Source organism: Lactuca sativa, chromosome 8 (genome assembly GCF_002870075.4).
Source record: "Lactuca sativa cultivar Salinas chromosome 8, Lsat_Salinas_v11, whole genome shotgun sequence".
Taxonomy (NCBI): Eukaryota; Viridiplantae; Streptophyta; class Magnoliopsida; order Asterales; family Asteraceae; genus Lactuca; species Lactuca sativa.
The window spans coordinates 15,507,604-15,523,739 of NC_056630.2; the positions used below are offsets into that span (position 1 = coordinate 15,507,604).

The window sequence follows — 16,136 nt, forward strand, 5'->3', positions numbered from 1 at the left end:
CCCTCCTACTATGGCTTAAATACATATTTCACCCTAATATTTTATTCTTCTGAACAAAAACTATAACACTGAATTTTAAATAATATTTATTTCAGCGTCGACAACAAGAAATCAAAACTTAGACTCAATTCTTGTTTTGATCCGGTTAAAACCAAAGTGGTTTTCTTAATCTTTTTAATTTTTCAACTCGAAATGTTTGTTAGAACCACAACACGCAACACGAGAAAATCATTAAAAATTTGTCAAAATTCGTCTAATATAATAACACCAAGTCATTTTCCAAAGTTACACAATACTTGATAAAAAAAAAACCCGCCAACAAACAACTGTCACTAACTCGACATAACATCAACCACAAAAGAGCAAAAAGGGCTCATTCCCATGAAGACTTGGGTTGTTTAGCAATATCATCCTTGATCCATTTTTTAACTTGTTTCACAACAAAGAAGTACTGCAAAAAAAAAAAAAACAATCAAACAAAGGGAGAAAGGGAAAGGGACCCACAAGCAGAAAAGTTCAAGAAAAGCAACTTACTTGAAATGCCATGATGAGAGGAATGAAGATTTTCCCTCTTTCATTTGCATTTGGACCATCAATCAACTTTTGGTCAACCAAAATGCTACTGCTTTCATTCGTAGCAACTTTTGTAATCACTTCAACTATATTAGGAATCCAAGCACTTCCATTTGGAAGAATCTGATTCCAAAAAAAAAAAATCAATCAATCAATCAAGGGCAAAACATGATATAGCAATAACCACTAACCTTCTCCTCACGTTCATTTTTATTACACCTGCTACTATTTTCAACCAAGACAACTGGAATTGAGTGCCCCTACAAGAAAATATCCACAACAATCAGATTAAAGAAATTATAAATAAATAAATAAAAAGAGATTGAGTACCTGAATTTCACGTTTCCTGAAACGACCTCCAGATTCTACAACTTTTAGAAGAGCCTCCGATCTTTTTCCAAAGAAATCATCATAACCAAGACAATCTGGTGGTGTAAGCTGAGCATGTGTTAGCACTACCACTCCTTTATGCCATATTTCTTTACCAAAACTCTCTGTTATTGCCTTCACAATCTGTTTATCCAAGTTATCCACTCTATACGCATCCAATCTGTCCACATATAACAAAACATCTATTGTTTTGTTCAAAAGAAACCTGCAAAATCACAAACCAACCCATTCAGACATAATTCATAAACAATACTGGTATTATTCAATCTAGATTTTACACACCTTTTGATGAGGTCAAGGGCCTGGTCATTGACATAACCTCCTTCAACAATCCCTGGTGTGTCAATGATGTTCAATGTGAACCCAGATCTTTCACGGGAAACCATCACAGGTCTTGGGACATCTGACTGAAAAAAAATTATATAATTGAGATAAAAGTTATAAACTGGAATTACTTACTATGAAGCTATAAGGGTGTATGAGATACCTGAAAGGCACTGACTGCAACTGCTCTTTCACCAAGAATGGAGTTTATGGTTGAAGATTTCCCAACACCTCCCTTTCCCATTACAAGGATAGTCAAACTGTCCCTCTCCTGTGATATTACAAGGATCGCAATTTTAATAGCAAATAATGCTTCTTTTACAACAAGGTTCTCAGGAATTCTCAATTGAATCGACTTAAACCATGTAAATTAGGGTTTATAATGACGTTAAACGAAAGTAAAGATAACAATTAGGGATTGATATACACCTTGGTCTTTAAATCTCCCAGTAGTTCCAACAACTTGGTCTGGGTTGCAAGAGGAAACAGTTGAATTCCTGTCCATTCACGGGCCATCGAACCTGAAAGTTCGTAAAACGATACGATTAAACTATAATGTAACCTAATTTTTACTCATGACAACAGAATTGAAATTTCGAAACATGTAGAAAACTTAATAACCAAGTAAGTTCATGTAAATTTCGTCAAGCAGGGCTTATGCATTAGTGAACGGAAACAAAGCTAGAAAAACTTGAAGATTACTCCCATAGTTTGAAATAAATTACAGCTCGATTCGGATTTGAAATTGATTGATTTGTAACTTCAAATTTGATACGGACTTCAACTGGTATTGATTGACATAACAAATCAGTTTTCTCGGAATGAGGGAGGAAATGTATACAAAATCAAATGGCAGGAAACCAAAATTGAAACTCAAATTAACAAGGATAAGAACATGGGTTTTGGATCTTACCTACCTTTAGCTACAAGATATTTGTTACTTCAAATAGTATGTAACAGAGCAAATTATGATGGATATTGGGACGTGAAGAGAAACCCTAACAAACACAATTGGAAGAGAAGAGGGTTAAAAGAAATGCTTGCTGTTGTTCTGTATTACAGAAGACGAGATTATCAACACCAGGGTTTTGCACTTTAGAGGTATTGCCTAAATGGCCCCTGTAGTATCCCATAAACGATATTTTAGCCCTTGTAGTAGAGTAAAAAAACGATTCAACCCAATCCAATACATAGGGAATTTCGTTTCTTTTGAATAATGGTTTTATTTTTGTATTAATTTGTGGTTGTACTTTGTAGTTGTATTTTTTATTTTTGTATATGTGGTTGTAGTTGTATTTTTTTGAAATTTGAATAATTATTAAAGTTTTTTTTCTTTATATTTGAAGAATTATTAGGTTATGTAACATATTTAATTAAATATAAGATTAATTATTATCATTACTTTTATTTGAAATGTAAAATGGTCAATTCGAATTTAATATGTTTATTAAGCAAGATAAATCCAATTTCAACCCATTTAAAAGATATATCAGATTGAGTTTAGATTTTCAATCATTTTGCTAAATAAAATGATCCAACGTTTATTTAAATTAATTTGATCTATTGTACATTGAAAAGCGCATAAAAAATACTTTTTATAACATTTAGGAATACATAAATTTAATAAAACTAAGCTTTGGTAGTAATTAAACATATATACATATTTTCTTGGTATAAATATGAAGTAATAAACACACAATGAAATTAGTAATATTTCTCTATAATATGATATTTATTTATATTACTTTAATTTCGAAATATATCGATTTATATAAAACGTACAAAAATTATATAAATTAAATATGTTTGAACACATAAATAAGTTTTGTAAATGTTCTTGTTATATTTGGGATATATAAAAGTTTTAGATAGTTGAATTGGCTTTAAGATGACTTATAAAACTATAATGAAATGGAATGTTGGATGTATTTCATGCATGTTTATTTCATGTAATTGTATTTTATTTATGCGTTTTTATCATTTATGGGTCATTTTGTCTTATGAAATTCAATTATTTGTGCGGACTTTGATGTGTTGTAGAGACACTTGATGTGTTGTAGAGACACTGGAATCATGGAACATGTTTGGGATTATGTTGGAAAGCTTCAGTTCAAAACAATCAGTAAAGGAACAAAAATGTTGGAAATTTCATATTTGGCAGGTAAAGACAAAAGATTATATATCCGAGTCGTGTAAAATTAAGTATTGGTTTCATAGTGGCCATATAGCAAAAATAGGTTGCGTACTTTAAAGATTACATGGGCCTTGGTTTTTGCCATGTCATATGTGTTTCGCCTATGGTAGTCCTTTTGGCACATTCCAAAATTCAACAAATAGGAGGTTAGGCCTTATTTTTCGGGACATACAACCGGAGAGAGTGAAGAATGTGATTTTCATCTTATGTTAGGCATTAGGAATCATTCCAAAGCACTTTGTTCGTCATTTCTATGTCAGATTAACTTTTTTCTACAATTTGATTCTTATAACACTTGTAGCTATTATCGACTAAAAACCCTAATTTCCAGTTTTAAAGTGCGTATTTCATCTTTGTTGTAGTTAAACCTTTCAAATTAGTTTTGGAAATGTTTATGGTCTAGTAATGCATATTTTTCTTGATTCAAAGATTTTGAATTTTTATTTAGTTTATTCTGGCCATTTAAATTACTTAAATTCTAGTGTTATTATTCAATTATTGAAACCTTGAATTCTTTTAGGAGTTAAAACTGATAACAAACAATAAAATGGTTCTAGGTTAGGAATAGTTGTCATTGCAAACATGAATTACTTGTTTTCAAACTATCAAGCTTGTGAAAAGAAATGAGCATTGTTTGGTATACTTCCATGAAATTGTATGCAATCTTTCAGTTCGATTTAAGAGTTTCTTTAAATTACTTAGTAAGATTAGGTTTAATTAAAGAGATTGATTGTTTTAAATAAACATCTTGGCAAGTAAAAAAGGTATTAGATCTGATTAATATCTTTTAGTAACAACTTACACCACTAATTGAATTCCATATCGCTCCAAGTTTTTTTACATAATAGATAGAAAGAATTTGAAACCGGATCCAGTTCACCGTTGATTGTTAATTCTTGTTTTCATTATATGTCTCTAACGTTCTTAAACACAAACCCTTCCTTTTTACTTACTTGTTTCTCATTTAAATCTCAAAGTTACATAAGCAAAAGGTATAAGACTGTTAAACTGTATCTATATGAATTATAACCCTACTTTAAGTGAATTATATTTTAGTGTATATAGTAGTGTTGTTATTGGATATTATACCCTGTTAGCTATTTATATATCTATTTGTCTTTGTTTCCAAATTAACATGCACACCTATCGTCTAGTTCTTGGGAAGTAAGTGATATGTTATAACTTATAATTAGCAATGAACTCCATGGCATCAATCTTTTCTTTATAACTTAACGTGACCCTCGACCGAGAGGTCAAGCGGACGAAGCAACGTCGTCGCCAGTTAGTGAAGGTTCGTTGGAATGCCAACCAAGAACCAGATTTCACTTAGGTGCGCTAGAACCAATCGATTAGGAAGTTTCCTCCTCACGACTCGATCATTCGTACCTACTTCCTTATCTAAATTCTAATTTCGGGACGAAATTCCCTTTAACAGGGGAATGATAAGACAACCCAAAATTTCCATTCTGTACAAACCATTTGAAGCCAATAGAAGTAGAACAGTTACAGTGAAATTCCAGACTTGGGGTATAAGTTTGACAGTTTTTCAGGATTTACACTTAAGGAGATATCAGGAGAGTGGATGCACTAGGGTTTTGTGCAACACTATTATTCCAATACTCTAGGATATTAGAGTTCATTCCGGGAATAAAAATATTTTCTGTCAAAAATCCCAGGACTATATATAGAAATCTGAACCAAAATAGTTCATTAGTTACATTTCCAACTAGAGAAAAGCCGAATTCTCTCTCACAGATCTTCGGGTTTTTATCCCAAATCGTGAGTACTTCTATCTAGTTATATTATATAGCTTAGATTGTAGTTTATAACAACAAAATCATGCCAAAACCCAAGATTTAGGAGTTTACCGCCCAAGAACACTTGGGGAGTAAACTCCATTTTAAGGGCCAAAAGTGTCCCAATGACCCCCAAAACCTTAGAACTCAAACTAGAAGCCTTTATTACAATGTTTAGTCCACAAAACAATTAAAAATCAAGGGTGAAAGTGAGTTCACGGCCAAGGAGGTTCTTTGGCCGTGAACTCCATTTTAGGTTGCAAAAATGCCCTAAATACCTTCATTAAGCCAAGAGACTAGCATAGCACATTACCGTAATGTATCTAGGACCCAAAACAATCAAAATACCAACACCTATGGGTGTTCACGGCTGCAAACACATGGCCAAAAGGTTCATGGGCCGAAAACTTTAGTTAGTGGTGTTTTGATGCCACAAACACTTCCTAAGGCTTAGGCTTGAATTTAGACATGTACCCTAATGAGTTTAGGATTAGCAAACACCATTAAAACACTAAGAAAAGGGTGTTCACGGCCCAAGACGTTCCAGGGCCGTGAACTCCAATAAATGGTGCCAAATGGTGCCATAAATCCTCCTAAAGCCTTGGACAATTGCCTTAATGCATTCCTTGATAATTTAGGGACTTGAAAACACCATAAACCTTCCCCCAAGGGATATTACGGCCGTAATCTCCATGGGATATGGTCCCAGGGCCGTGAACTCCTCAATGGAGTCAATAGGAAGCCCAATCAATTGTTTAAGCCTTGGAACAATTCACCACTAGAGTTGTATTAATTCTAAGCTTCATTTAGAGACCTTATTGTGAGTTTACGGCCAGGAGTTTATTCCTCTGGGACGTAAACTCCAAAACATGTGGTCATTTGACCATAAACTCCCATTCGAGGTCTTGCACTCCTTTGTCGCAACCCATTAGCCTCCTAGCACTTGACCAAAAGTGTTTTCCTCGCATTAAAATGCTTATACTTGTATAATTAGTGTTTTAATCACTAATTGTTTATATACATATGTCTTCATATGTAATTAGGATCATTGTGTGTGTCTAAAGTTTCCACTTGACACCTAGCAGTCCTACCTCTTCAGTTCATCCGTATCACCCACAACAGGTGAGTTTTCCTCGATTTGGATGTGTTTATCAAAATTTGTCAGAACAGTTTCCTTCAAATTTGTCAGAACAGTTTCCTTCAAATGATGTTCATAAACTATTTTTAAATGTTTTATGGGGGGGATACAAGTAGAATCATGCTACTTATTATATCAATCACATGTGATTAATAAGCAGCATTTAAATGATTTACCACTCATTAGTCGTTTTACTAAACAATTTCCTTCAAATGATGTTCATAAACATTTTATATGTTTAAAACTCCTTATTACACTGTACATTTTACTCTGTATGTTTTATTTCAAACTTATTTACAATTGTGTTTCAAACAAATGTTTCATTATACTTAAACTATTTTATCAAACCCATGCCTTCAAACCGTTTTATAGATCGACATCAAGTCGATCTTTTCTTAGATAATGATTATGTTCATAGGTTTTACAAAACTTATTTTATACTTTTATATTATAAATTGCATGCCTCTATATGTATAGTTATATAAGTAATGTTTAAAAGACTTAGGAAGGCTATCCACCTTGTTTCGTTTTCCTCGATTTGGATGTGGTCTGATAGGATATCGGGTACTCGTCTGAAGGTCGTTTAAATATTAGTTATATATCATGTGTACATATATAGTCATAAAAGGTCCTTCCAGTTCATCCAATGCCCTTGGGTAGCAAGGGTATACATCCATGTCCATACGTACCAGTTAGATTACTAGTAAACTACCATATGGGTAGTTTAGGAAGATACTAGAACTATTACTAGAATGCGATATCATACAATGAGTCAGTTCATTCATGATTCTATACTTGCTAGGTAGAGAGCACGTACATTTCAGCTAGTACATTACAATACATTACTATACTTGCTAGGTAGAGAGCACGTACATTACAGCTAGTACATTACAGTACATTACTATACTAGAGAGAGAACATTTACAACTATACTAGAACAGTTCATTACATTACATATACATGAATACGTTAATTATTGTGATATGAATCGGAGCATGACTTAAATGTCATGGCCCGAGTTGTAGCCAGGGTCTCTTGAAGGGAGAGCGTGAGTTTGCGTATAGATCTATACTGGATTGACTATCCTACACCTTGCTGCTAGCTACAGCCGGACCTGTAGGTCTGCGGGTGCCAAACGTCATTCCGTTTTACGACCATTCGTATGTCGTTGTTACCAGTCAATAGTATGGTGCAATCAATCACATGATGCCTTAATATAAATCCGGTTTAAGGTAGTTAGTACAGCAGTAGTTCCTATAATACAACACTACAGTACTACATTAATTTCCCCTTTTCATATATTTAGTGATCATTTCACTTAAACATTTAATGTAAAAACTATATTTTGATAATGATAGTTACACTTGGGAAAATTACACACATTTACAAGAAACGAACATTTAGAACAGTTAAGTCTTGGTAGAAGACACCTTTATATAAAGTAGGAATCATAGGGATTTCTAGGGTTTTTAAACGTTTACAGTTGTTTTACAAACATTTTTATACTTACAGTTCATATACATTTTCCATACTTACAGTTCATAAACTTACAAATTCTTACATACAAATTAAGCCACTAAAATACTTATGATCTCACCAGCTTTAAAGCTGATACTCGCTTTCAAAATTACTTGTATCCTCAGGTCATCATAGACAGGTACTGATGCAAGGATTAGGGAAGATGGAGCTTGTTCAAGACTCATCTTTCATTTTGATTTATGCTTTAGTGTTTATCAAAATTTGTCAGAACACACTTGTATAATAATTATATTATTAATGCAATGGATGACGTTGTTGCTTGTTTACTACTTTACATTGTTGTGATACTGTACAAGACGTCCTCCGCCCCAGAACGTTTCCGCCGTTCTTGGTTTTGGGGTGTGACAAGTACCTAGAGCTGTGATTATATTCTGGATATAAGAGGCTCTCATTTGTAATGTTACACAAACAATTGGTATACAGAGATTCATATTTTCATACCTTTATATGGTATCAGAGCATTCCTAGCTCTCACGAGTCCTTCGATCCAACCACTCTTCTTCATCCCAATTAGGGTTCTTCAATGGCCAACAAACAATCACAAATCACTGCTGCCACTCACTTAACCACAAAACTTACCCCCAATAATTACCCAGTGTGGTGCAAACAAGTCGAATCAACACTCATCAGTCTTGATCTTGAAGACCATATCATTGGCAAATCCAACAAACCCTCAGAAACAATCAAGGACAAAGAGGGCAAACCCATTCCCAATCCAGAATACCGTCCCTGGTATCGTCAAGATTAAATGATCTTCAGTGCAATCTTATGAAGCTTCTCTGATTCCATCAAACCCATCATCTCCTCTGCATCTACAGCACGTCAAGCATGGGAACGACTTCACTCAAGTTTTGCCTCCGCCTCAAGGTCTCGCATCATCTCTCTGAAATCAAAACTCGCTACAAACCCTAAAGGTACTCGATCTGTCACTGAATTTCTACATGAAATGCGATCTATTGTTGATGCCCTAGCCCTTGCTCAAAGTCCAATCTCAGAGGAAGATCTTATGATTCACATTCTCTCCCAACTGGGAGATGATTACAACACTATTACTGTAGCTCTCAAGGTGCGAGAAAATCCCATCTCTTACCCTGAACTATTTGACAAACTCACAGACTATGAACGAACGAACTGTCGAACCATTAAAAAAACATCACCCACTCTTGAATCCATCCCCACAACCATGAACTTCACAACTCGCCAACATGGGTCCACCAATCGCAATCCAAACTCATTCACCAGAAACAACAACAGACCCTATCAATCAGGGACCCACATAGGTGCTCACCGAAACTAATCCCAATGGTCAAACACTAACAACAACCGCACCAACAAAACTAATGAATTATGCCAGTACTGCAACATACCGGGTCATCTAGCACGTGACTGTCGCAAGCTAGCTCGCTTCCTAAAAGAAAACAATGTCCATCAAGAAAAAAACTCCACACCAGTAGCAAACGTGACCACCTCCTCTCCAGCATCACCATCCTGGTTATTTGACACAGGGGCCTCTAATCATGTCACATCCGATCGCCACAATCTTCACAGTGTATCCGAATACGGTGGCCTAAATGAAATTGTTCTTGGGGATGGTACAATACTACCCATCTCTAACATTTATAACACATATATCAACATTGCTCACAAACAACTATTACTATCTAATGTTTTACATGTCCCACGATTACATCGAAATCTTGTTTCAGTTGGCCACTTATGTGATACTAACCATGTTTCGGTGGAATTCTTTCCATCTCACTTTTTTGTGAAGGATCTATGCACAGGGGCACGTCTAATGCGAGGAGAGAGAACTGAAGGGGTATACCACACTCGTCCGTCGCCTAGACTTCAAGTTCATGCCACCTTCAAGCACACTCGTCTTAGTCTCCACCACAAACTTGGTCATCCATCTGCTAAAGTTTTCAAGTCTATTGTTTCAAAGTTAGGCTTAGGTTCAAAAATTGCACCAAATGTTCATTGTCCGTCTTGTTCTATTAATAAAAGCCATAAATTACCCTTTGGTCCAAACTCCTTTAGTGCTACTCATCCGCTTCAACTTATTTACTTTGATGTTTGGGGACCAGTTCAAAAATCAATTGATGGTTTCACTTATTATGTTATTTTTGTCGACTATTTCACGAAATATGTTTGGATATACCCCATGAAACGAAAAAGTGATGTAGTCCAATTATTCCCTCTATTCAAACTTCTTGTCAAAAAATACTTCCCACAACCTATAGTTTCTCTGTTTAGTGACAATGACGGTGAATATCTAGGTCTTCTCCCCATTCTTCAAGCTCATGGCATATCACACTACACCACCCCACCACATACCCCAGAACAAAATGGTATAGCTGAACGTAGACACATACATATTGTTGAGACTGGCCTAGTTCTCCTTCATTATGCCAATCTACCTCTCACATACTGGTCTCATGCATTTCAAACTGCATTCTACCTTATCAATCGCCTTCCTACTCCCATACTCAATGATAAATCCCCCTATAAATGCCTATTCCATCAGCCACCAAACTACACAAAGTTAAAACCCTTTGGATGTCTCTGTTATCCATGGTTGAAGCCCTACACCACATCCAAAATCCAACCCAAGTCTACACCATGCCTATTTCTTGGTTACTTATCTTCAAAGTCGGCATTCAAATGCTATGACCTCGAAACAAAGTGCATGTATCACTCTTGTCATGTGGAGTTTATTCCAGACCAATTTCCCTCTCATCAACTACAATGTGAAAACCCCCTACCCACACCAGACATATTCCTTACCCCATCACCACTAACTTTGATTGTCACAAACACTCCACCTCCATCAACCACCTTCAACACATCAGCTATGCCACCTCCACCAATTATCCCGCAACCACAACCCGCCGAACCACTGTCCACATCATCCCATGACACCCAACACTCATCACCCTCCGCACAATCTCCACAATCTACCACCTCTTCAACTATACCATCGCCTTCCACCCCCCCCCCCCATAATCTCCACAATCACCGCAAGTTACACCCTCACCACCACCACCACCACCGCCTCCACTCCCTCCAACTCGCCCACGCAAACAAAACCCCAAATACTACAACTCCTCATTTGTAAACACAACCACACTACACCCATTACCTCCCACCATTGAACCAACAACTCACCATCAGGCTCTCAAACACCCTCATTGGCGTCAAGCAACGGACAAAGAATTCAATGCCTTACTCACTAATGGCACTTGGGAACTCGTTCCTAAGGCTACTCACTCACCCATTGGATGCAAATAGATCTTTCACATCAACGAAACCCTGATGGTACCATTGTTGGATTAATGTCTAAGTCCATAACTATAATTGGTAAGACTTGACCCGACCCGACATGGTCCATTTGGGTTGCATACCATCATGCACTTGGATAGACTATAATGAGAGAAATAAGACACTTATGGTTATTAATATATTATAAGTTCTAGTATATTAATAATAAGAATAATAAGATTATTTAATTAGTATTGATCAAGAATTAATCTAGGATTAATTAAGTGATCAAAAGAAGACTAATTAAATATATGGGTTGATTGTGTAAATCATCCATACTTGTATAGTGGGCTAATGCTCCATGGATAATCAAGTTGGGCTAAAACCCATAGGATGGTCCATGGATGCTCCATGGTGTATTTGTACCCATGGATCATGGAAATGAAAGGCCATGTCAATTAGGGTTTACATGGTGTAACCCTAACTATATAAGCATCTTATTCTTGACTAAAATCGGTCACTAGTGTGTGAAGTAAAAGGGCTAGCCGATTTCATGAGTTGTAGAATTCTCTCAAGTTATTCTAAGTGTTTTGGTGATTGTGATTCCATTTAAGGCTTCCACACTATTGGGGCTAGGCACTCAAGCTTCATGAAGACTTTCTACATCAAGAGGTATGTATTCTATCTTGTTACATTCATTGTTTTTGTATGCTAGATTAGGATAATACCTTGGAAGTTCTTATTTGCATGTATAATAGAGAAAACATAGATCCAAGGTATTTAGGGTTGCATGTACACTTAGGAGTGTTAGAATGCTCAAAACCCAACAGTGGTATCAGAGCCACGGGTTGTTTTCTGTTATATTGATGCAAATATTTTATTTTCAAAGTTGAAAAAAAAAGCATGAAGTTTGTCAAATTTTAAGATAATTACTTGTTCTTGTGAAAAACTAATTATTTGTAAAATTTGAATAATTTGCTTTATGAGTTGAATTAGGTCAAATTTAATAAAAGATAAAATGATATGATTATTTTATTAGTTTTAAAAGTTTGATCTAAAGAGTTTTATTTTTTGAAACCTCCATAAGTTATGGATATGAAAAGGTTTTAAAAAAAAATTGATTCAAAGTTTTTATGGAGTTACAAAATTTGGTGTTAATGTTTTAAAGGATTCCATAACTTAAGAATAAGTTATGGATCACCAAAAAAAATTTGTGTTACCTTGTTTTATGAGTTGCTTAGATTAATAGAAAAATTGAGTGAAATAGTTGGTTTTAATCCAAATTAATCTAAGAATTGATTCTAAAATGTGTTTTTGTAACTTGTCCTCAAGTTATATGAAAAGTCACATTTAAGAATCATAAAACTCATAAAAATTGGCAAAGGTTACAAAAATGAAGAGTCTAGTTCTAATTAAATGGTTTTATGACTCCATAACTTGTCCTCAAGTTATGGAGGACCAAGAGTCTCTTCATTTAATAAAATAAAATAAAATAAAATAAAGGTGTAACCTTAATTAATTCTATAAGTTATAAAATAAAGAAAAGTTAATTCTTTTATTAGTTTAAAGTCTTCCATAACTTGTCCTCAAGTTATGGAACTTGAAGAGTTTTTGGATTAAAACTACTTTAAACACATAAGTTATGGAATTAATTAGTTTTGAATAGTTTCAAAACTTGCCCTCAAGTTTTGGAATTTGAAAAGTTTTCACTTATGAATACTTTAATTCCAAGTTAGCCCTTAGAATTTTAAAAGTTAAAATTCAACCCTTATACTTTATAATATTATAAGTTAATAATATATATATATATATATATATATATATATGTGTGTGTGTGTGTGTGTGTGTGTATGTATAAGAGTAAAGTCAGTCTTACCGCTAGTACGCCTCATTCACGAAGCCGGTCTATAAGGTGGGTATAAGGTTGTTGCCTATAAAATGGCAACTTAATGGGTGTTCACTCTCACCCACCACTTGCTTGGCCGGTGGAGGGTCGTTAGCCGAACGGGTTTGACAAGACTATAATTCTCCCTTCATTAAAAGTATTAATGATAAATACTAAGTAACTAAACTCTTAATAATACCCAATCTTAGTTACTTAGGAAAATGTGAATAAGGTGCTAATCCATGAAATTACACTTTGCACTTTGTTTAAGTCGGTTAGTGGAGCGTGTGTGGTTAACCGGCACACTAACTCGTATTTAACAAGGTAGGTAAAGGGTAACTTAATGTTTATCATAGTATCGATGGAGTGTGTGTGGTTAACCGGCACATCGATTAAGGGGTAAACACTTAAGGGTACCAAGTAATTTGCATGGTTACTTCACACCTTGTTTTGTGATCCTCGGCATCCCAGTCACAAAACCTGAAGGGCACACTCGAGATTGAAACATGCCATTGAACAGTTCAATGAATCTCAAAGATCTAGGAGTTTCAAAACCAATTAAAACCTAATAATACATTTCGTTTATCTTGGTGGAAATTGGTGAATCGTCATTCACCTACCTTCAAATACTTTATAGCTTGGATTACGGCATACCTCTTCTAAGTTATAAAATAGTTTGTTGGGTCCTAGCCTTAATATTTCATATTGGGTGTTATATTAAGGACTTAAGATCAACTATCTTGAATATCTCCCAAAAGATGTCTGGTTTAGACATTTATGATCTTCCTAAATCTCTTGAAACAAGCTTTCCTAAATGAAGATGATGTCCCATGGAAATCATACTTCTTTCACCTCATCCAATTATTCTCTTTAACCCACAAGTTCAAGGTCACTCAAGCCCTATTGGCAAGGCAAGGTCTAGGTGTGATCACATCTTGGAGATGTAGTCACATATTGACAAGCCGGGAGAGTTGGGTGTCAAAGTCTTGAGAAAGTTGGTGGTTCAATCACTTTCTAAGTCACATAGTGAGTTCCTTTGGGACACTTATGAAACAGACTATGACAAGACCCTTAATGATATTATCTATTTGTTAAGATCAACTTCCTTAAAACTTGATGGACATTGACAATAGTGACACAGGAAATCCAGAAAAGCATTCTCTTCCCAATGGTAAAGGGATCGGCCAGAGTCAACTCGGTTGACCAAATGGTAAAGAGAAAAGCTAAGTCTGTGATAGTCCCTTGTACCATTATCAAAGGGTCCATATGTTTATATTGCCAAAGGAAGGGGCATTGGTTGCGAAGCTGCCAAATTTACCTAAGGATGTTAACGTCAATAAGTTTGACTCTACTTCAGGTAAATTCCACTATCTAACTCTGCTAAGTTTCTATTCTGAGATTCCTGATACATGATGTGACTGGGTCACATGGTGATGTTTTAAGAATCAAAGAAAAGTGAAGAAACTTAAAGAAAGAATATGTTGAATCTGATGGCGTAGATGGATTTCTATCGCATAGTTTGAAGATCGGATTCTTGAGCTACTTCTTAGGAGTTATGAGATATTTCTTAGGAATAGATAACAACAAGTTTTCATATGGATTGTAAGGACAAGTTCTTCCGCAAAGTTTTTAAAATAAAAGGAAAGTTTTTGATTTTATTTATTTTAAAATATCCTTACAATGGCATCTGTGGAAATTTTTGTTGCTTATAAGATTCCATTAATAGCAAGAGTGGAAGTATGAAATTGATTCTTTCATTTGTGGTAATGTCTAAATTTACCAAATAAGGAAAGATTCTCATCACCTAAGTTTCAATTGGACCGGAACTTGGAATCATGCAAGTTATATAGCATGATGAATGAGAACTTTCAAGTATTGGAAAATTAAGACTAATTACTTGTTCACATGGATGTGTGAGTCAAGTGAAGGACTAAGGGATCGAGTACACAGTCTTGTGCACTGATTAAGTCCACCACAAAAGATCGATAAGATTATTCGTCATAATTTACTATAGCTCAGTAAATATGGTTATACTTACAAGCTTAAGTGTAATTCTGAGACATTGGAAAAGTTCCAATGTATGGCAGAGCGAATAAGAAGAATCAAATTAGGCAGAAGGATAAAAATTTCTCAAATCTAAAAAGACGGGAGAGTACTTTCGTATCAGTTTTGTGATCATCTTAATGATTTAGAGACCTTATCACAATTCATCCTCTAAGAGCCTTCTTATAGCTAAGAAGAGGAACTTGAATTGTTGAAGTGGTTAAATCAAGAAGATGATTCATACTTCGTTCCAAAAACAATTCTTAGAGTTATACTCTAAGATTGTAACTTGAGTGACATGTCTTAAAGAAGGTTTAAAACTCTTGTACATTTGAAATTGGTAAGTTGTGATGTTTTGGATAAAACAAAGACCAACTAAGGCCAATTGTGTGAAGTGTTTGTCTTGATTAGAATCCGCACTATCTCTTGGATGTTTGACAAGGGAGTCTTATATGTCAAGAGGACAGTGGGAGTCTTAAAGGTCTTGAAAGTCTCAAGAACTAATCAAGAATAAACCTGAAGTTCTTCACTAGCACACGACTTGAGGTTTATAATCTATCGTGTTGACATATTCTGTGCCCATTCCAGTTGAAGTTGGCTTTGCATATGAGTTCTTAGAGTTCTCAATTTGTTGCACAACTTCTTGGAAGCAATGGCAGATTGAGTTCAGTCCATATGAATTTGTATTTGTCATTATCCTTGTCTTGTGTCTATGGTTTTGACAATTCACATGGATAAGAACACATACACCATTACATCTAAGTGTCATAAGGTTTCTCTCCGATTCATGAAAATGATGGCGAGGAAACACTTTCACTAAGTAGATTTAGCTAGATAGCAATTGTGATATTTGCATTCTCAAAGTCGTTAGTGGAGCGTGTGTGGTTTACCGGCATACTAACCTGGACTTGTGAGAAGTAGCAAAAAGGTCTAACCATTATGATTACGGCATCCCTCTTCATAATTGTTTAGACACACAAGTGTGATATCTAAGGG

The 16,136-nt window shown here is 35.1% G+C and overlaps 1 protein-coding gene across 2 annotated transcripts; it reads right to left on the reverse strand.

Annotated features, from left to right (window-relative positions):
- Positions 1–220: 220 nt before the first annotated feature.
- Positions 221–2,361, reverse strand: LOC111905873 (translocase of chloroplast 34). Of its 2 annotated transcripts, none has more exons than XM_023901611.3 (8): positions 2,205–2,361; positions 1,717–1,808; positions 1,451–1,558; positions 1,246–1,370; positions 904–1,168; positions 765–833; positions 535–696; positions 221–451 (listed from the first exon to the last, which is right to left on the reverse strand). In XM_023901611.3, the coding sequence occupies exons 2-8, from the start codon at positions 1,801–1,803 to the stop codon at positions 374–376; spliced, it is 894 nt and encodes a 297-aa protein (XP_023757379.1). In that variant the 5' UTR covers positions 1,804–1,808; positions 2,205–2,361; the 3' UTR covers positions 221–373. The 2 variants fall into 2 exon arrangements, with proteins under 2 accessions (XP_023757379.1, XP_023757378.1); XM_023901610.3 differs by having other exon boundaries at positions 2,201–2,356.
- Between the last annotated feature and the right edge of the window lie 13,775 nt (positions 2,362–16,136).